This window comes from Poecilia reticulata, chromosome 5 (genome assembly GCF_904066995.2).
Source record: "Poecilia reticulata chromosome 5, P_reticulata-male-v2, whole genome shotgun sequence".
Lineage (NCBI taxonomy): Eukaryota > Metazoa > Chordata > Actinopteri > Cyprinodontiformes > Poeciliidae > Poecilia > Poecilia reticulata.
This window is the reverse complement of record NC_088834.1, coordinates 31030732-31052509: the sequence shown is the minus strand read 5'-3', so window position 1 is coordinate 31052509 and position 21778 is coordinate 31030732. Positions and strand designations below refer to the sequence as shown.

The 21778-nt window shown below is 40.8% G+C and overlaps 1 protein-coding gene across 1 annotated transcript in view; it reads right to left on the bottom strand.

Moving 5' to 3' along the window:
• Window positions 1–392: 392 nt before the first annotated feature.
• LOC103465419 (integrin alpha-5-like) overlaps window positions 393–21778 on the bottom strand; it is a 56014-nt gene continuing 34628 nt past the window's right edge. Inside the window, exons 18-30 of the mRNA XM_008410222.3 lie at window positions 21405–21542; window positions 13845–13912; window positions 10724–10874; window positions 10410–10502; window positions 8753–8832; window positions 8191–8271; window positions 7988–8093; window positions 7715–7873; window positions 6716–6823; window positions 4225–4338; window positions 3430–3531; window positions 3216–3338; window positions 393–1110 (exon numbers count right to left, since the gene is read on the bottom strand). Of these exons, the coding sequence (XP_008408444.1) occupies window positions 1027–1110; window positions 3216–3338; window positions 3430–3531; window positions 4225–4338; window positions 6716–6823; window positions 7715–7873; window positions 7988–8093; window positions 8191–8271; window positions 8753–8832; window positions 10410–10502; window positions 10724–10874; window positions 13845–13912; window positions 21405–21542 (1407 nt within the window). The 3' untranslated portion in view covers window positions 393–1026. The remainder of the gene's footprint in view (window positions 1111–3215; window positions 3339–3429; window positions 3532–4224; window positions 4339–6715; window positions 6824–7714; window positions 7874–7987; window positions 8094–8190; window positions 8272–8752; window positions 8833–10409; window positions 10503–10723; window positions 10875–13844; window positions 13913–21404; window positions 21543–21778) is intronic.

The window sequence follows — 21778 nt, the reverse complement described above, 5'->3', positions numbered from 1 at the left end:
CACTGGAGAAGGTCGAGGAGCTCAATTTTTTTCTGATTATCTGTTTCAGACCATACTGTCACATAATAGTGACAGTTTCAACAAACATAAAATGTTACATACTGTAGCTTTAAGAAAATTTTATATTAAATATCCATCTCTGCTCATTGTGTCCTGAAGACCTTCTGGTCTACAGACCAGCATCCTCACTGTTAGCAAGAGTCTACTCCAATTCAAAATCCAGATCACTCACTGAAATCATCACATCATCTGCAAAGAAGTGGAGTAGCATCATATTGGACACCCTGCAGTCATCCAGCCTAGAGTTCCTCCACCACCCGTTTGAGCAGCTTGTACTCCTCTTTGGATTCTGTTTCCTCACAGCTGAAAATCATGAGACCCATTTTAGATGATTATATAAAATTAAGCTTTATTCGGAGCCACAACACCAATAAGGTCAACACAGTGAATGAATACATACATACATACATACATAAATCCTCCCAATATGGGAGAGGAATGATTCAAGTCAGACGTTGCAGTTTGATCAGGTGTTCCCTGCAGACAGTACAGAGTTAACATTCAACAAAAATCACTGTGCCATAAATAACAAGTGGTGATCAGATCAATAAAAAGCAGGAATTTCAACAGATATCAAACACGAGGGCCAAGCTTGGCTTAAAAAGTCAACATTTTTGGAAAGAAGCGAAGCTGGAACTTTAGTGCTGTTTGTTGGAGATGCATTTGTTTTCTTTGGTTTGCATAAGATTAGCCTTTTCCTTAAGCCTGAGCGTCTGATTATTACATGACCGTCCAAACTGGTGTCCAAAACAGCAATGCTTCTTTAGCTGCACAGCCCCAGTCTTCTCCTCTTCTTTGGTATTTTAGTGCAGCACCAGGTTAACATTATTCCAGTGATACAGCACCCATAAATGACCCTGCATGAATGGGGTGCCAGTTTATGATCAGTGAGTTGCTTTCCTCGCTTGAGAAGGTGGCGATCTTTTCCAGTTACTTGGAATAAGAAGGAGAAACCCCTTCTTCGATCTAAGCTTCAGAGGACGCCTGGGGTTTGAGGTGGGCCTTCTCCATAGTTGTTCCATAGGGGTCTGACCTTTTGAAGAAGCCCATCTGGAAAGAAAAGTATATAAGCAATGAACTAACTTCAGAATATCTCCGAATGTTTGGGTTGCCAGAGGTTTGAATCAATATTTTGTCCCAAATTAGAATGACTAAATTACATGTACTATATGAAAATATGGTTTTGTCAACCCTACATACAAAGAACATTGGTATGTGTTGAAAATGCATCAAGTGACATTATTGGGATAAAGACCACTTTGGCATCATTAAGATCGGAAGCGGTTGAAGTTGAGTTTGTAATAATAGCCTTCAAGAAATTAAAGGTATTAGGCAATGAACTGAAGTCATAAACACCTTATTTATGTTATTTTAGTTTTTTGCAGTGTCTGAAATTTTTCCAAACCTTAAGGCATCGGCACCCAGGCATTTTCATGGGTCAGTGAAAGCCCCCCAGACACCCCAGGCAGAACATGAAAAAAAACATTTCAGAAGACAATGCCAAGGCTTTGCCACGCCCACATGCTTTGATGTGAAGCCAAAAGCTTTGATCCCCAATGCATTAAGACTACACTAGCTGATTATGAAGACTAAGACCAAATCTGTAGGAGGACTTCGATCAGATACAACAACGGTAAAAGGCACAAAATGGTGGCTTTGGACCAAAATGGCCGACTTTCTGTAGGGTTTGTATCATGGGATGTTTTAGTGGGTTCTGAGAAGTTACGGATGTGCAAACATCCGTAACAAGAAAAAAAAAAAGCAAATATTATCCCCAAACATCGCTTGGGGATAATATTTTTGTTTCTAAGGAGCACTGTGGCCATACCCACAAAATATTTCCTTACTTATCTTTTAGGAGTTGAATTAATATTCATAATTTTCAATTTGGTGCAGCTCAGATGATATATGTGTGCACATGTACGGCCATGGTCTGGCAATAGACTGCAACAAGATGGCACTGCCCCGCCCGCTTTTGAAAGCTCTCAGTACTGTACTTGTCTTCTTTCGATGAACACAGTTAAATGTTTTTAGGTAAAGGGGGTCAAATATGAACCGTTTAAAGTAAAACATTACACTTCCTGTTTTCAGGGGTTGGAACTTGGACGATGTCAACATTTGACTTTTAAGTCGTGTTTCACATCAACTTTTTGCCTCTTTGTCTTTCTTTTCAGGAGTTATAGTTTGTCCTCCGGTCTGGTTTCTAAGCTCACCACAGAGCCAAGGCCGCTCTTGTCAAAGTGTTCAATGACATCCATATAAATACAGACTGTGGAAGAACCACAGTGCTGGTGCTGTTGGACCTCAGTGCAGCATTGGACATTGGTGACATATTACTGAAATTACCTTAAAAGTTCAGTAGGATCTGGTTCAGTACTCAATTGGTTCAAGTCTGACATAAAGAATAAGTCAATACATAACTATGTCAATACATAACTTCTCATTGAAGTGGACTAAAGTCATATATGTGGTACCCCAAGGTTCAATCCTTGGACCCCTCTTATTCCATATCTAAATGCTCCAGATAGCTAAGGCTACACAGCTCTACATTATGATGTTCAGTTGACTCTGAACCCAGGCAAGCACTGAACAGATACTTAGAACAAATCAATGTATTGATGTACCAACCAGGAACTGTAAACTAAAGCTGGCATGCCTTCGCTGAATGTAAAGCTCTTATTGGCTTGCTTCCTATTTATCTATTTAATGTTCTTTGGAGAACCAAAAGCCTACAATCAAATAATGTTTTATTTCTCTATGTTCCTCGTGTGTGAATGAAAAAAGGGAAGAAGGTTTCAGTTTCTTTGCCTTCTTTGATTAGAATCATTGCAATCTAAACAGAAACCGATAGAACTTGTTCCACTGAACGCTTCCTGCTCTATTTTAAGAAATCAACAATGGAAATCCTTTCAACAGGATTTTCACTGCTTTTATTTCTTTTGTTATTCTAATAACTACTACATTTACTGTCAAATGCACTTAAATATTCTTAATGTTTATTTTTGTTGTCCATTTGTCTTGTCCATTATGTCGTGTGCTGCTGCTTCTCTTGGCCAAGTCAGCCTTATGAAAGAGTTGTTGATCTCAGAGGGTTTTTTATGTGGCTAAGTTAAAATGTAAAATGTTGGGTTGTGTTCTCCACCAGCCCATTCTACCTTGTACAGTAGATATATGAGCACCGCCAGCAGCAGCAGCCCAGCTAAAACAGCCAGGATGATGATCCACACTGGAACTGAGAACTGATTCTCCGGCTTGCTCCACATCACAGACGCCACCACCTGGCCAACAGCAACACCGTCACATCGTCACACTGACACCCACATGTACAGTAGAATAACACTCAGAATGACACAAACTTCAGGAAGTTACCTTCTTTGACCCGGATGACTTGAATTTGGGAGGAATGGAGTACGGCATCTTATTCACTTCATACTGGACTGAACACTCCAGGATGTGCTGCTTGTATGGGCGCTGGGGACGAGCAAACAGACGGGATAGCATGCAGAAACAAGACAGGTTTCATGGCTCTTATGTAAGAGCCATACATTCATGGCTCTTACATAAAAAAATAAAATAAAATATGAATATCTAGTGTGATTTCATAAATATACTTCACAGACTGCTGATATTTGATCTGCTGTGTGAAATGATTACAAAATCCTTCATATTCTGTAATCACAAACCTCCAAGTGGGGGCAGTATGAGCAAACGGATAGCTTCAAGCAGAGTTCTGCACTTTTACTGAGCTTTATGTACCGTATTAATCATGAGCATCAGGGCTCCACCCTCTGAGCCCTGCTGCTCAGTTACATTTACTTGAATATCTATTTTGGAAAAACATACTTTCAGAAGTATTTTTACTATTCTGTACTCTTACTTGAGTAAAAATTCCAGATTCTCTACTCACTGAATGAAAAACAGACAGAACAGAAATTCAGTCTGTCAACCTGTCAGTCTGTCAGCCTGTCAGTCTGTCTGTCCGTCTGTCAGTCTGTCAGTCTGTCAGCCTGTCAGTCTGGCAGTCTGTCAACCTGTCAGTCTGTCAGTCTGTCAGTCTGTCAACCTGTCAGTCTGTCAGCCTGTCAGTCTGTCAGCCTGTCAGTCTGTCAGTCTGTCAACCTGTCAGTCTGTCAGTCTGTCAACCTGTCAGTCTGTCAGTCTCACCTCCATGAAGGTTTCAGCCCACAGTCTGGAGCGTACAGTCAGAATGACGCTGCTGCCTTTCTCCAGCCGTTTCACATCACAGTGCAGCTTCCAGCATTCCACTGAGCTGCATGTCTGCAGGAGGTCAGAGGTCAACATTACATGTTTTCTTCTTCTACTTAACCTCTAAAACAGACACAATGGACTTGAAAATTCACACCAGCATGTTTAAATATACAAAAACTCTGTCCTATATATTCTTCATTCAAGCACAATCAACCTGTTACTGAAACATCTTAATCAGACTAAAGTCCAGACTTCGACTAGGCCAAACCAAAGCCTTAACTTGTTTAAGGAAAACCAGGGTCTGACTTTGAAGTGCTACAGTCTACATGCAGAAAGCAAAGACTGTTGAGGTTAAGGTCACCAACTGATGGCCAGACATGCTAGTGAGCAACTGAAGCAGCAAAGCAGCCAAGATCATCATTCAACCCTCACCATGTTTTACTGTTTGTCTGATGGACTTTATTCTGAAATACTGTGTTAGATTTACATCACATGTAACAAAAATGCTCACTACTGTCTCGTCCATTTCACAAATTTTTACCCAAAAGTAAAGTCTTGCTGTTTTTTTTTTTTTAAACAAAATTAAAAAAAACTCTAAAGAGGCAATATTATGTATTTTCTTACGTTTTGTTGCAAAATCAAGTGCTACCTTAAGTTTATGTAACTTAAGGTAGCACTTATAACTTACTTTGTAATCTAACTCCTTGAAATTGGGCCTCTGTCTCTTAAGAAACTCCTGCTCTTTCTGAATCTCTGCCTTCAGGAAATCTTTACAACATGGCTCCTATATTAACACTTTCACAACGTTTCACCAGCGTTTCACTGAGAAGTAGCTCCTATAAGGAGCTCATTATTGGAGCTGATGTGCAGTTCCACCACCTGTTTGCTAATTGCTGCTCACTGGTCTGAAGGAGCTGAGTGAAACTCTGAGACTACAGCTTTGTCCTCAAAGACAGGGCTAGGTCCATCCAGGCATTTTGCACAGCTGAATGGTTGCCATGGAGATTAAAAGATTTCTCAAACACGCATGAAAGAATCAAGGCAACACCCCAGGTATGTTCTTGATGAAGGAATGACATAATAACATGATGTGAAGCTCAAAATATCAGTTTTACATAACACTGCCACTTTAAGTGTATGGTTGTAATGTAGCAAAACACAAAAATGTTTTAGGGGTGTGAATAATTTTGTAAGCAGAGCTGTAAACTCCTGGCTGAAAAGTGACTGAACGTTCAGTGTTCAAATAGTGAGAGAGCCTCTTCATGTGGCCGGATTATCTCTTTTCAACAGGCCTCTTGTGAATAACAGGGATGAGCTGTCAAACATTCCGGTCACTGACGCAAGTCGCATAAATCACTGAGCTAATTAAGGTCGTTTCATAAACAATTACAGCTGACAGGGGGAGACGTTAGCCTGGACTCGTCATATCTGCTCCCACTTCCTCTCTCAAGAGAAATAACCTCATTAAGGTTTAAACATATGAGTGGAGGGCAGAACCTCCAGCACCATGTTGTTGGGTTATTTGGGTGAACCGACTGCTGTCAGCAGAACCACCATGTAATAAACAACAGCAACATGACAAACTGGGACTGAACACCCAGTGGAGTGACTTTATGTGAGGACCTTTGTGACTAGTCAAGTTTACTCTAACATCAAAACTCACTTTCTCTGACTTGTTTATTTTGTTGAATTTTTTTCTGTTGTACCATTAATTGTATTCAATTTTATTGATATCTGCCTTTTTATGAAATTGTGCAGAAGAGTCTTAATGTACTTTGATTAATAAACAGTGATAAACTTTATTTACAAAGGGACCATGTATAGCTTGATCATAAATGACATCATTTGATGTGCTGCACCAGATCATAGCATAAGTTGATTCACCTCTTCAGTCCTTTAACATTTTAAAACAGAAAATGTAACTCTACATTTTGCTTTCTAATCGCAATACACAAACACACACATACAAATGTAATTACTGGCACGCGCGTACACACACGCACGCACACGCACACACACACACCCACACACACGCACACAACTACACACACACCTACACACACACACACACGCAGTCATACAGTTAGTGTATCACAGTTATCTAAGCAGTTAGCAATTATATCAAGTCAGATTTGAAAACTACACAATGGAACATCCTGTGCTGTTTGATCATTATATCAATTTTGATGAATGTGTCATTGAACTGAAATCCAATTTGATTATATTTTTGTAAAGCGCCTTGACAAGACATTTGCTACGATTGGCGCTAAATAAATAAATAAACTGAATTAAATTATTGTTTTATATTTGATCTTTCGCTGTTCTGTATTTCTTGTTTGTGATCTTGAGTGACTTGAAAGGCACCTTCAAATAAAATGTATGATTATTATTATTATTGTTATAAATTTAATTTGCAAACCCATCCTTCATTCCTGGATTGTCTCACCAGGTTTCCGTGTTCAGCCAGAGGATCCCTGATCTCCTCTCTCCTCCAGATGTAATGCTCTGTGCTGGACTTTAACAATGCAGGACTTTCTGACGCTGGAGCCTGAAGCTGCATACATGGGCAGACTCGTTAGCAAATGTGATGTCATGTTCATTAGCCACAACAACTCTTGCCTCTATAGAGACGTTGCAATATGATCCCACACACGCAAGATCCTGAAAAAAGCCACAAAACACTGACTGCTATTGGTTTTAGCTGTCAATTTGTCAACATAACGCGCTAAATTGTAAATATACGGCGGGTATATAAATGAAAAAGGGATGCAGTGCTTTGTTACTAATTGTCAACACTACAACAACTAGGTAACAAGGTCAGGAAAAAGTTTTAATTAAGCAAAAATAGTGAGGGAGGTAAATAGGTCAGTTATGCTAGCTTGACTTTGAAAACTTTTACATGTAGATGTGGTGTGGAATTTGGTGAGTTTTGATTCCATTAAAAAAACAGGCAATCCATACACCAACTCTCTGACAGATCATCAGTAGAGCATGCGCTTAAACTAACTAATCAAGCACCGCTGAGTTCAGACGATCACTTATTAATAATCACAGAATAAACATCAAACCTGAAAAAATACTGTAATGGCCTCTTTGTGTGGAAAATGTTTGTGTGGTTTTTGGTGTTGAAATCTGCTACAGTAGAGGAGCTGTTGTCAGTCAGTTGCTATGGCAACAGGTGTGTGCGTGTGTGTGTGTGTGTGTGTGTGTGTGTGTATAGCTGACACAGAGAGTGAAAAAAATGAAAAATATGAGTGGTTTGGAATTGTTCTTAAACAGTTTTTTTGTATTATTTTGTGGCACACTGTACTAAATTATTAATACCTACATCTCCCAGTTTTCAACAGGTCAGTTATTTTCCCCTCCAGTGTTGTGCCCATGCATGAAACAACCATATAAAACATTAACATGCAACATGCCTATAGGCAGATGTGTGTGTCCTAACCTTGAGTTTTAGAGCATTGAAGGTTGTTTTGGAGGAGCAGCTGAGTGGGCCCACGGTGATCACCTCCATGGGGTAGAGCAGAGCGTGGCCCTGGGCCCTCAGGGGACATCTCACCTCTAACGTCGTGCGGCTCACCACACTGGGGCCGTTGTTCACCAACTGTGAGAGGACAAGTTTCGACATCAGAATTTCTAAACATCTTCTTCCTTGAAATCACAACACAGCTGGTTGACTCAGAAGAGCTAAGAATAAGAGCCATAAATCACGTCAAACCTCATAAACCTGCTGCAGCTCAGGGCCGACGTCCTGCTCCTGCCCCAGGCTCTGACGGGCGCTCCAGTTGGGAGGAGGGAAGATGACTTTGTCTGGCCGAGAAACACTGCAAGAGCCACAGTCACGTCTCAGCTGCAGGCTCAATCATTACCGTTTGAAACACACTGAAAGGTTATGCTGTAAGGCTGGTGATGAAGCTTTACCCCTGCAGGATGACCTCAGCCTTGGCAGCAACCTGCACCTCCAGCAGAACCTCGTTACTGTCAGAGTTATTGAAGTTTTTACTGCAACACAGAAAACTCCATGATTAGCATGTTCTTAATCAACTCCAACTTCTGAGAGAAAATTAAATGAATTTAACTTTGGAAGCATGACTCCCGAGGCTCCTTATACGACTGCTTTACTTCCAATAAGATACCGATATTGCAGATTTGAGTATTGGCCGATATGAATATTGACCCGATACGATATCAGCACGAATCATACATATTTTTATTACTTATTTTGAAGTGTATAATGTTATAAAAGGCTTTGTTATGTGATATTACTCAAAGAGAACAATAGTTAACAACAACAGGTATGAGAAGAACTGACCCATTTATTATCAACCAATGAGTCTGCCTAGACATACAAAAAATACTGGGACGGACTAAATACTGTAGCGGACTAAACACACACTGACTAAATAAGCCTTAGAAACCACTCTTGCCTTTTGCAATCGGATGGAATGATGAAAATGAATCCCATCAGACAGTATCAACCTACCTTCGTATTTGGAGCTGAAACTGGACAACATCGTTAGCATCTGTCAGTCTCGGCACAGTGAATCGAAGGCCAGCCCATAACTACAGATGAAAAAGACGAAGCACTCATTTCTACGGAGCTCGGACTCTTAGTGATCAGCAGGGTAAACACAGATAGACTGTACTCACAGCATACAACTTACATTTATGATTGCATCGTTTATCAGGTTATCTAACAACGTTAGACAAACTTGTTGAGTTTTCATGTATGTTAGTCATTAAAGGCATGGTATTGCACTGTTCTCCAGTCACATAGTGTCACTTTATAGCACAATCAAATAACTATGTTACCTTCACTTGTTTAAAAGGGCTGTATATACCAAAAATGACTTCAAAGAAATATGACATTGTAATTTAACACCTTGAAATTGGGCCTCTGTCTCTTTAAGAAACTCCTGGTTTTTCTGAAACTCTGCCTTCAGGAGGTAATCACAACATGGCTCCTCTGTAAACCCTTGAACAATGTTTTTACCAGTGTTGCTCTGAGAAGAAGTCAGTATAATGAGCAAAGTTCCATCAGGTGTTTGCTAATTGCTGCTGGCTAGTCTGAAGGAGCTAGTAGTGTAGTTGCGGTGGGGAAGTCATGGGGGAGGGCTGCTCTGTGAAGCTCAGAAGCTTGGAACCTGCAGCTCTGAGGAGGAGCTTTGTCTCGGAGGCGGGGCTAGGTCCACCCAGGCATTTTGCACAGCTGAATCGTTTCCATGGAGTTTAAAGTATTTCTCAAACATGCATGAAAGAATCAAGGCAACACTACATGTTATGATTCATGTGCTGTTCATGCTGTGTTAAACACTCATTCAGTTCACCTGCCACGCCTGATTGCTTACCTGTTCCACCTGGGCCTGGCCCTATTTAAACACCCCTCAGCCTCTGCTTCCTTGCCAGATTATGGACAGCCACGAGCCAGTAGAGATCCAGCGTTTCCTTCCAAACCTTCTGTGTTTCTTTGACCCCCCCTTCTGACCACGAATTTACCCCTCCTGCCAAGCCCTTCACGGATCCCTTCTATTCTGGATTTCTGGACCCTGACCCAAGATCTGCCTCACGACCACCGATTACCGCACGACCACCGATTACCGCCTGCCCCTCAAAGCTAAGTTTGCTCTCTCTGTCCTCCTGTGTATGACCTCTGCCTGATTATTGACAAAGTCCCTGGGTGTTGCATCTTGGATCTCCCCGTGGAGATCTTCATTGCCTCCACAGAAGCCTGTTCCACTGGTTTCCTGCATCTCCCTGTCATCAAACCCTCTGTTCCTCTGCTCCACCCGTCCACTGCTCTACAGGTCAGTTAAGCTGAACATTTCTAAGATACCCCTCCTTTATCCGTACATCCCCAGTCTTCTCCCCTCTCTCCTCAGTGGTGTGTTTGATGACCTCTCCCTGAGCAGAAACCAGAATCTGAAAAAATTAACTTTTTTCCTTTTATATACTCCTGTGTGTGGTTGAATTTCCGGGCCCCCTCTGAGTGTCCTTACACTACAGGTATGTTTTTGGTGAGGGACTAACATTAAACATGATGTGAAGCTCAAAAAAGTTGTTTTTACATAGTACTGCCGTTTTAAAGTTGACTAAATGAGTACAGAGAATGAAAACAGAATAAAGCAGGCCGCGGTTCTTACGCTGCTGCCAGACTTCATGGGGTTTCCCAGGTCGCACACAAGATGGCGGGTCTGGTTATCGGCCTCGTAGCTGCAGGTCAGCTGAGTCAGACTCTGGAAAAAACATCACATACCAAAACAAGTGATGATCCTTCATATCAGAGAATTTCATAAAGAACTTTGCCGTTGCACTTTCTTGATAATAATAACATTTCAGAGATGAAATACAGATAAAAAAAACCAAACAAAAACACCCCTTGTTTCATTTACAGTTTTCCAGCAGTAAAACAGCTATGACCATCAGGTTTATTTATTGTGATGAGTGTTCGTCTCACCCCGTTGTTGCGTGCGATCCCGCTGTAGTCGGCCTCTGGGGGCAGCACCACGTACAGCTCCGCCTCATAAGCCCCTCCCTCTCCCTCATTCCTGGCATTAAAGATCAAGCTCAAGGCGTTTTCGTCGCCCAGGTAAACGTCTGATTTATCTCTGGGAAAAAAGAGAATACCAACATCACCGCCATGCTTCTTCTACACGAAGCAAAGCTAATTAAAATGTTATAAAGTAACTGTTTGGGAGTTGTAATAAACCATCAGGAGAAAGTTATATCACATTGCATTATATTTTTGGCACAAAATCATTCAGGTAATGAGATTTTAGTTCGGCCTAGTTTGAGCTCCTTTCAGAATGAGCTTGTTTAAGGTGTCCTGTCACTTTAAATGCAAATTAACTGCTGCTGGCCACATCAACCCAAAACCCAGAGTCAATAAGTTTATTACACTTTCACTTTGTTATATTAAAAACATCAAAATCAAAACAGCATAATCTTTCCTGTACATTTTTCTAAAACATATCCTGGAATTCCAGCTAAGTCTGTAGACAAACTCAGAAAAGAAAACATAATCAAACCATTTGTTTAGCAAATAGATTTTTAGAGATGTTTTTATTTAAAGGGTGAAAAACACAATTTTAACTCCTCACAAAATGATTCCACACCTAAATCCCTCCAACTGAAGGACAATTGTTTTTGATATTCATCCTGACAGCAAAGCACAGGAACTCATCTGAAGGCAATGACTTAGATAAGATGATACTACTAATAAATTCATCTTTTCTCTCTTTCTGCTTAAAAATGGATGATAAAAGTCTTCAGTCTGATGTTTTGGTCTCCACTAGAACTTCTTCTTGAAGGACCATTTTGTTTAAGAGACTTTATCGTTAATTATATTTGTTGTTTTGTTTATGTATTTCGGATATTTAAAATGTCTTCCAGGTCCAGTTTTAAATGTTCATTATAATTGAAAGTTTATTGATCTTTGAGAATATGTTCTTGCAGTATTATTATGCTGTTTCTCTCATATTACTTGAAAATAACTTCAAAACAACAATATGATCGTTTATCACAATATCTCCTGAGACAATGTATCGCCCAGCAACATTTGTCACGATGACAGACTCGTAAACAGTGCGCCATTCTTTCAGCCGTTGCCGGTCGGGAACCCGAGCCCAACCCGACCGCTGTGATTTGTCTCAGGAAATCGACCCCCCATGCAGTAACGAGCGCCAGCACATTTTAACTGTTGTGATAAATTCTCTCCACACCCTCCCGGCCGTGGCCCCGCCCCGTCTGCCGCCGCGCCATAAATCCATGTTTCTATTGAGCAGGAGAAGGAGCTACGAGGTCCGTGGAGGGTTAGGACTGGGGGTCTTCTTTCATTCCCCCTTCAGCCCCCCGGACTGGACGCAGTGACCCTTCTCTAGGTGGAATAACCAGATGATTTTAATTAAGCCAGGAAGCAACACTGATGGAATAACACCAACTCTCAACAGATGCTGAGAGTGAAAAGGGAAAGGCAGTCCACCGCTGAGACGCAACACAGTCAATTCATTTAAGAAAAAAGCCCAGGGTGAACGGAGGACGCTCAGTCAGAGCGTAACAAACACACAGTAATAAACCTCGGGGTTCATCCTGGATGTTAAACGGCCCAATCATGAAGGAATGTTGGCCCAGGAAAGCAAACTGCTGATGTTTTACAGCGAGGAGGAATTCTTCTCATGCATGTGCTGAATCACTTGGCCTTGAAACGGATCCTCAGGCAGAACTTTGGGCCTCCGTGGGAAACTTGTAGCATTGATTGGATTTCTGCTGCGAAGAGGAATCACATGGCCGCATAATTCAAAACACTCCTCATAACAGAGCCGGCTGCGTGGGAGGAGTGAGAGCCTGTGTGTGTCTGTGTGTGTGTGTGTTCGCTCCATGAACGGGAGGGGAGACACACTGACTCATATCTCTCTGGTGTTCATTCATAAACAGAGAACGATTAAGCATCCACCCTACCAGACTGAGCCAAGAGAGGGACTTACACAACCTGCTGCAGAAAATCTCAATTCAGATGTAAAACATGGCACTCCTGGCCTTGGTAGCATTCAGATCGACTAGTGCTCTCCTGAAGACCATCTCTCCTGTTACAGCGCTTAGAATGACATTTCAACACATCAACAACTCTGGATCAGTCTGTCATCTGTGTGCTGAGCTCAGATGCTACTAGAATTTATGTGGCTGAATTCGGGTAATGTCTCTTTAATTTTTGTGTCTTGGAGCTGCCGCAATGGTCGGCCCAGTAATACCAGTAACACAGAATCTGAATATACTTCGTGAATCCCATAGGAGAAACAGATTATTTGTTGACCAGTTACTTTATCCAAAGAATAAGTATGTAAGAATAAGTATGTACACATAAATATATGAATCTCTAAATAAATCAAGAAATTAGACTAGAGTATTTTTTAACTTACAGAAATTTTTTTAAAAAGCCAGAGGAGCAGCCACTAACCTGCTCTAGTCTGTCATCCATGAGATGATGCAGAAAATCATCTCATCTCAGATAATATTTTGTTCAGAAAGCATTCTGTGGTGTCTGCCTGTACATGTTGAAAGGTTTAATATTTCCACACTGGTTGTGAACTTTCTGGAGTTCCTCCCTGCACCATCTGTGCTGCTGGAGGATTCAGCGACCAGAGCAGTTAGCACCGATGATAAGCACGGCGGGTTGTTTGTTATGACTTTGGTTTATATTGGACTCTTACTGAACTTTACATGTTTATTTATGTAAAAACTAACTTTTTTTAAATACATGCCTCCGGTGTGCATTTCTAATTTTACTTATGAGCTCCAGACAGTATCAGAAGTAGACATGGTGATGTTGTATGAACATGGTGGAAGAGGCCTACTGAGCAGCAATCAGACGATGTGTTCAGGGTCTGTTCCAACAATTCTGATCACAAATCAAACTGGGTTTGAAATATTCAGCTTTTAATGTAGAAAAATCTAGTTTGAGAAGTCTGCGTGTTTGGTTTTTTTTAACTAGAGCAGATTAAAGATGCTCGAGTTAGTGAAACATTTGGAAGATTAAAAAAAAAGGAAAATTATGGCCTTTATGGCCTACACAATATTCTCACCCAATAACAGCCAGTTTGAGGTCGGGGACACAAATGTTGTCCTCACCGCAGTCCAGCTGAATCTGGGCCTGATGGGAAAACACAGAGAGAAACGGCTTCAGCTAAAACAGGAAGTTCATCAGTTCTTTCACTTCATAGTTTTCTAATATTTCAGTTGACATGCACAGCAGATGTTTAAAACAATCAAAGAAATCACAGCAAATTAGTCCACAAATGGAGTTATGGGTACAAAAATGAAATAATAAATGAAGTACCCTACAGAAATATATTAGATATTACATAGGAATGCCTTTTATGGTAATATCGACTTTAAGATGCCTGCTGCATGAAGAGACCGTTAAATCTGAAATACTCTGGGATCCTCCACATCTTCTCTGTTCTTCAGTTTTTTTCCATACAAATTTTCATTAGCAAACTTTAAACAAGTTTCATATTTTTTTTATCTTTTCAGCAGTGGAGTCTTGTGCAGTGACTGTGCATAGAGGTCATTGCAGTTGAGTGCAGAACTTCTTTTTAATGAAAAAAAAAAACTGTACTTGTTTTTCTCTCTGGTTTTGAGAATTAAAAGTTTTGAGAACAAAAGTCATGAAATCCTGCTTCCAGACTGGAAATGTGTCCTCTTGAACTGTGGCATAAAATTGTCCCCTAACCTTTTTATTGTTCATCAAATATTAAGTTAGTTGCATAACAGGAATACTTTCTAAATACTAACAACTTTTATCTGGTTTCTTGGTTTTTTATCCACATCGTTCAGTACTTATTCCATGAACAACATCACTTCATTACACACAATCTACTGACTCGTCAGGTTTCTTTGTGCGCTCGCATTACTTTGGCTGTTACAGACATCTGATGTGAATCTGAAAAGGCGAAAAGGAGAAATCTCTAGAGGAAGCTGCAATCTACTCACAGACTCTATCTGAACTCAACTAGCAAACATTGCCACAAAGCTCAGAGTGAACGACCATTCATCGCTGCGAGATAAAAGAAACTTTTTCTTTATATGTGGAAAGAAAGCAAAGGAATAAGATGGAGAGTCAGAAGATTAATTCCATCAAAACAATTACATTTCTGTGGAGAGCCTCCATCAAAAAGAGTTGGAACCTCAAAAACACAACTGGGACTCATTTCCCTTTTAGTTTTCTGCAACAGCTGAGTTTGTAGAAACCAAAAGGAAAACATGAATGGGATTTGATTTGGCAGGACTGACGTTTCCATTTGAGCCCTTGATCTTTTCACGTCCTTCGGTCCTCTCTGCTCTTTGGTCTCATCAGTCTGCAGCGCCGCGCTGTCAGCCACGCCGCGGCCTCGTCTGCTATACATGTGGGAAGCATTAGACTCCAAAATGAATGTCAGACAGAGCGAGGGACAAGGTTGGTGGAGGTTAGCACCAAACTCTCCGTGAAGAATCCTCGTTCAACTTACTGCTTTTACATTTATTTACAGATTATGTGAATGAATCTTTCACTTCCAGCCATCTTTACTTCAAGCCCACTTTCTTCTCTGTATTTAAGCAAACTGTCATGTTTCTCAACCTCAGTGAAGAAAATGAAACATGAGGAGAAAGGAAGATTTGACTTTAATCTCAAAGTAAGCAGCATAAACCTAAGATGTCTCATGATTTTGTTGTCAACTTAAATGTTTCTTTGAGCCTCACTGCTGCAGCCCTGAAACTGTAAGATGTGATGCAAGATGAATCAGTACTCAGCATACTGCCTTGACGTTTGTCAGGACTTATTGTGTCCTGTTCTTCCACTTAATGCTTCTTTAAGCCTGCAGTGGTAAAAGTTGTCACTGGAGTTTCTCTCAGTTCTCCACTCATGCTGAACAGTGACTAATGTTCCTTTTGTGCTTGGAAAGAATGTCTAATTTAGAAGTGAACTAGAACACCTTGTAAAGTCAGAACTCAGAGTGGAAAAGTTTGAAGTTCTTCACCGACTCCGACCTCAGAGTCCAAAACGGGGAGTGGAGATTAAGTTTAACTTCTGATGGTTTGTGTCTCAATAAATCCGTCAGACATGTAGTCCTGAGCAGCCGTTGTCTTTTAGTAAACTCTGGTGGCTCCATGCATGTGTTTAAAGGAGTTGAGGAGATTTGAAGTGGGGTTCTGCAAGGAGGGTATGAGTAGCCAACAACAAGAAGTAGTAGATGATTCTCTTTGCTTTCTATTGTTTGGTTATTGTATGTGGTTATTATTACTCTGATGTCCCCTGGTGAGACGTGAGTAAGAGCAGATTTCACAATCACTTGAACCAGTGAAATTCTTTTACACAACTTAACTTTAATAACAGTTTGTGTTTTAAAAAGTGTTTTTCCCCCAACCTTACTGGTTGGTTAAGGTCCTAGTTAATGTCTGTTGTCTCTGCTCACCTCATGCTACGCTGCCGGTGCCGCTCCTTTGATGTCCTCACTTCCCCTTCACTTACCATCTCTCCACGTTACCACTCACCTCTCTTCAATCACCTAATTGTTCCCCCAGGCATTTCCCACTTCCTGTTCATTCCTGTGTTCAGTCAGCTCAATCCAGCCACATTGTTTTAGCTTCAGTCAGACAAGATAACACTTTATTGATTCCACCACAGAGAAATTCAGATGTTTAAAACCACCGATGAAAGCAGAACAAAGAAGCAGGAGTTAGGATAGACTATGGAGTATTAAAAAAAATGTAAATAAAAAACACAAATTCATTGCTAAAATACAAACAAAAATATAATTATATTATCATTTCTAATCACTATGATTTTGTGTTTGATTATTTATTTGTTCTCCATGACAGAAGCTTCAATCAGCCATCTGTATCTGAGTCTCTGTTACAAATGTGCACAAAACATTGTCTATATTCCACTAATGTCGACAGAACACAATTTAGTAATTGCAGTGTTTCCACTAAATAAGAAAATGCTATTAAAATCAGACATGAATACATTTGTTCATGTGATAAGTCCTTAAAAAACATACTGCGCTGCGCCATCATCCATCAGATACTTCCTGCCGTCTTCTTTGTGGTTTTTGCCAGCAGTAACATCCGGTTGTTGGCCATGTGATTTGTGCGATGCAAAAAAAAAAAAAGTGTTTCTATTGCAGTTTCGTGACATAAACTAATTGCAATAAGGCCTAAAACCACCTCATCATGGGACAGAAACTTTATTTTAAAAAAAACTAAAAAAATTTAAATTGCAACATTTAAGTAAATTTACTTTCATAATCCAATTGGCATAAGTATGTTGTCATTATGGCTTTGATGTGACATCATGTGAAAAAGTTCAGGGTCAGAGGTCAGTGGCAAAGCAAACTTTCTTTAGTGCAAAGATGCATCTAAGGAAGATCAGACCTTTTCCTTTAGTTGGGAAACATTTCTGCCTGAGTTTACATGCAGTGACTAATGTGTTTTGAAACTTCTCAGTCCTCCAGCTTCCTGATTATTTCCCACTTCACATAACAGATTTTCCATGTGGCCTCTGACCACATAACACTGGGATCATCTGATCTTATATTTAAACTGAGAGGAGAGGGCGAAATTTCTTGTACGTCACGAGAAAATGACAGATGCCGTGTTTAAAAACCAATCGCGTTCTTTCTTTGCCTTGAATGGCTCTCATAACGTTGCAGGTTTTGAAGCTGGGCCTATCACCTTGCGCAGGACAGGAGCATGCACAACAAACCAGGAGCAGATGTGAGAGCAGTGAGCAGTGCTCCACCCAGACCGGGCTGTCAGAGCTTCCTTTGTGTTTGTGCAGAGCTGTGACCCATGTGGCCCCACAGACCTTCCACTTCTGCATATATGAAATACAAACAGGAGCAACGAGACGGCGCTTCGGGTTTGGGATGCACCGATCCACTATTCTTACTTCAGGTACCAATATAGGTTTGGTATCGGCCAATAACGAGCCAATACTGAAAAACAGCTGAAACGACTTAAAACGTCTGTTTTTAAAAACATAGAAATGAAAGTAGTGAATTACACATTTATCTGATAACTCTGCACCAGTAGGACACTTAAATATACCAATAGCTTCACAAGGTTAGACAAACACACAAAAACACCTTTAGTTTGTTCAGTCAGTGTAAATAGGAACAAAACATCCAATGTAAAATAAAAAATGAAGGAACTGAAAATGACAAAACGAACAAGTTAACTACGTTGGTCAAATGTAAAAAATAAACTGCATCAAACTGTCAAATGGTTCAGAAAGCGTGATTAGGAATTCTAAATATAATGTAAAATAATTAATAAAGAATGATGTCGTTCACAGCACAAAGCATAGAATTAGACTGAATAGATCTGCCCTCATGTATGGGGAACAGAGCCACCGATACCCAACCTAGAATTTTGTTCAATATCAGGATCGATACAAATATTAATATTGGATCAGTGCATCGCTACTACAGGTATTAGCATCAATAAAAAAATCTTTTAACTTACTATGCTTTGAAACATCAATCTCCATTTTCATTTTAATGAATTTTTCTGCATTAACAGGAACACAGGACGTTCTGCTGGGGTGAGCAGAGGAAGTCACAGTGTGTGCGGGGCGGGCTGCTCTATTTTTGCACATCATGATGTTTAGGACATCATCTGCTATGCTCTTGTGGTGACCATCAATTTGGTTCCTAAAAGTCAAGCTGTGTGGCCGTGTAAGTGGTGTGGTCACTGTGGTCAGTTAACGTTCAGGCGTAACTCCTCACAGAGCTACGCTCTCTAACCTCAGAGGTCTGAGAGAAGGCTGGACCAAACGGATCATTCTGGACAGATCATCTCCTTTTTTACTCCTCCTGAATCAGAAATCACTTTTATTCACCAGGTTTGTGCAATAGTTTGATCTTGAAATGAAAAGGATCTGGCAAATCAATGTCTGAGTAACTGATGCCGGTAGCTTAATATTAAGTAAAGGTTTATTAAGAAATAGAGGTAGAACCTCTCCACAGAGCAAAAGTTTTTTTCAACATGATGTGCTGCTCCTCTCTTTGGTTATGTTCTAATCGCATAATTCTGTTTTTCTGTATTTTCCAGGCACAAAGAACCATTTTATAGCACAATACCTATTTTAACTTCAGTTGTTATAAAAATGTTATACATAACAAATATGACTTAAAAGAAATTTGACTTTGTAATTTAACACTTTGAAATTGGGTCTCTGTCTCTTTAAAATCTTCTGCTCTTTCTTAAGTTCCACCTTTGGGAAGTCATCACAACATGGTTCCTCTAGTAACCTCTTAGCAACGTTTTTTGCCAGTGTTTCACTGAGAATGAACTCAGCAGATGTTTGCTAATTTCTGCTGGCTAGTCTGAAGGAGCGGAGTGGGGCAGTGAGGTGGCTTACACGCTTAGAAACTGCAGTTCAGAAGAGGAGCTGCATTTCCAAGGCAGAGCTATGTCCACCCTTGCATTTAGCACAGCTGAATGGTTGCCATGGAGATTAATGGATTTCTCACACAAGCATGAAAGAATCAAGGCAAAACTCCAGGTATGTTTATGATGAGGGAACATCATTATGACATGATGTAATACTCAGCAAAGCTGACTTTACATAACACTGCCCCTTTAAAACAAAAACCTTCTAATCGTGTGAGTCCCTTGCCTGCAGTCTCTGTGTGTGTGTGTGTGTGTGTGTGTGTGTGTGTGTGTGTGTGTGCGTGTGTGTGTGTGTGTGTGCGTGTGTGTGCGTGTGTGCGCGAGTGCGTGTGTGTGTGTGCGTGTGCGTGTGTTCATGTGTAACTATCCAACAGGGGACATGCGTGTCATTTTACACTGACCAACAGGGGACTCACCGTTGAAGAGGGGACATTTTGTAGGTCCCCTCTTGGAAATGACCCTGTTTTAGGGTCAGGGGTTGCAGTTAGGACTAAGGTGTGAATTGACTTTTGGTTAGGGTTAGGAAAAGGGTTAGGTATGTGATGGTTAGGGTTAGGAAAAGGGTTAGGGTTAGGCTGTAGAAATGAATGGAAGTCAATGGAATGTCCCCTGTTGGATAGTAGCGTACGACTGCGTGTGTGTGTGTGTGTGTGTGTGCGTGCGTGTGCGTGTATGTGTGTGTGTGAGTGCGTGTGCGTGTGTGTGCGTGTGTGCGCGAGTGCGTGTGTGTGCGTGTCTGGGAGTTTGATCAGCCGAGTTCAGCTCCACTAATCTGTTGGCTTTACCTGAACTAGAGTCAGAAGACAAACAGGGTGAATGAATGTGGTTGCGGCCAAATGAAGCCGGTTCTGAACGTGTTTCATTGGTCTGCTTCAACTTCACCAGTGATAAATGGAGGCTTAGAGACTTGGACGGGTTTTTTTCGCTCTGAACTGTGGAATCACAAAGAGCCACACATGATGAGCAGCTGAACAGAGAGTGAGCCAGAAAAAACACGGCTATGCTAAATGATTCTAAAGCTCCTGAATTCACCTAGGTTTGATTCATTATCTTTGTTCCACAGAGTGTCGATGTGCAGACGTGGGCAAACCCAAGATAAATAAATGGCATTGTGCTGTGCAGAGGATATTCTTGAGCAGCAGCAAAGATCATATCCATGCGTTTTCAATGATCCAGTTAATGTCCAGACATAGAAGCAATTTCAAATCTGTGGTGAAATAGAGACACTGGCCATCCAATCTGATAGAAATTAAGATATTTTGACAAAGAAGAATGAGCAATAATTTCACTCTGTAGATAAACAGAGCAGGTAGAGACCTAAAAGACTGCAGCTCTAACTTCAGAAAAAGGTGGCACCGACTCACAGAGGCTAAATATAAATGATTTCCAGACTTTTCAGATTTTTATTTATCGTGTCATTCTCCTTCTACTTCATACAGCACAGCATGTTCTCACAATCACTGAAAATTCCACCTAAAATCTAAAGGATAAGATTTGATGTTCTGTTTTAAAGCCCAGCAATAGTAAAACACAGTGTGTATTCACACCGGCCCTATTTTTTTAGTTTTAATGGAACTCCGGTCCGTTTGCCGAGAAAATCCAGTCCATTTGGTGAGAAGCAAACCCTGATGAGGACCAAAAAAGTGAACTCTGGTCCACCTACAAACCTCAGTCCATGGTTTTTAAAACATTCAAAAATCATGGAGTCGATATATAGAACAGAAGATCTGAGAGCAACGCAGCAGGCTGAGCTCTTCAAGTCCTCTGAATGAAAGACAACTTGTGTCTATTTCTGCTTTAAATCCCATTTACACACTAGCCGAAAATGTAACAAATATTGAAATTTTGATCTGCCATAGAACTAAAGGTAGCAAATGTAACAACACAAAGCTTTTACAATATTCACAGAATCTCTGCACTGTGAATCTTGTGACTCAGTCACCTGATGGCTGTGGAGGAAAATCACTCACAAACAGCAAATTTTGCAATTTTATCAAACTTAAAACATTTAGAAACCACGGAGTCAACATATGTAACAGAAGACCTGAGAGCAACTCAGCAGACTGAGCACTTCAAGTCCTCTGAATGTCAAAGAAACCGCTTTGACCTGTGCCACCATTCTACCAGCAGTGAGAACAGATAATCCATTCATTATGTTGGAACAGTAATGTTTACGGTGGGCCGCCAGCAGGACATAATGATCCTACCTTCTGCTCTACACGTTGCTCTGTCTGGTAGTTGAGGATTGGACTGAGGCCGTGTTGATCCGCCGCCACCCGACCATCCAGACTGAAGTTCAGGCTGATGTCGATGGGAGACAGTTTATCCCGAAACTCGTCCTCGGTCTGTGGCAGAGACAGAGACGCAGTGAAAAACCCAGCAGTTACAAGCTGGAGAAAGAGGCGGCACACAAACATGCAGAAGAAAAGAGATTGCAACGTGTAAGTGTATCAGTGTTTTGAACTGATACACACCTGGGATTTTCCACTTTCAGAGCTCAGAGATGTAAAGACAGATTTCCAAAGTTATTATGAATTGATTTGAGGCTGTGGGCTCAACCAGGGCTGTCACAATTCCTCCA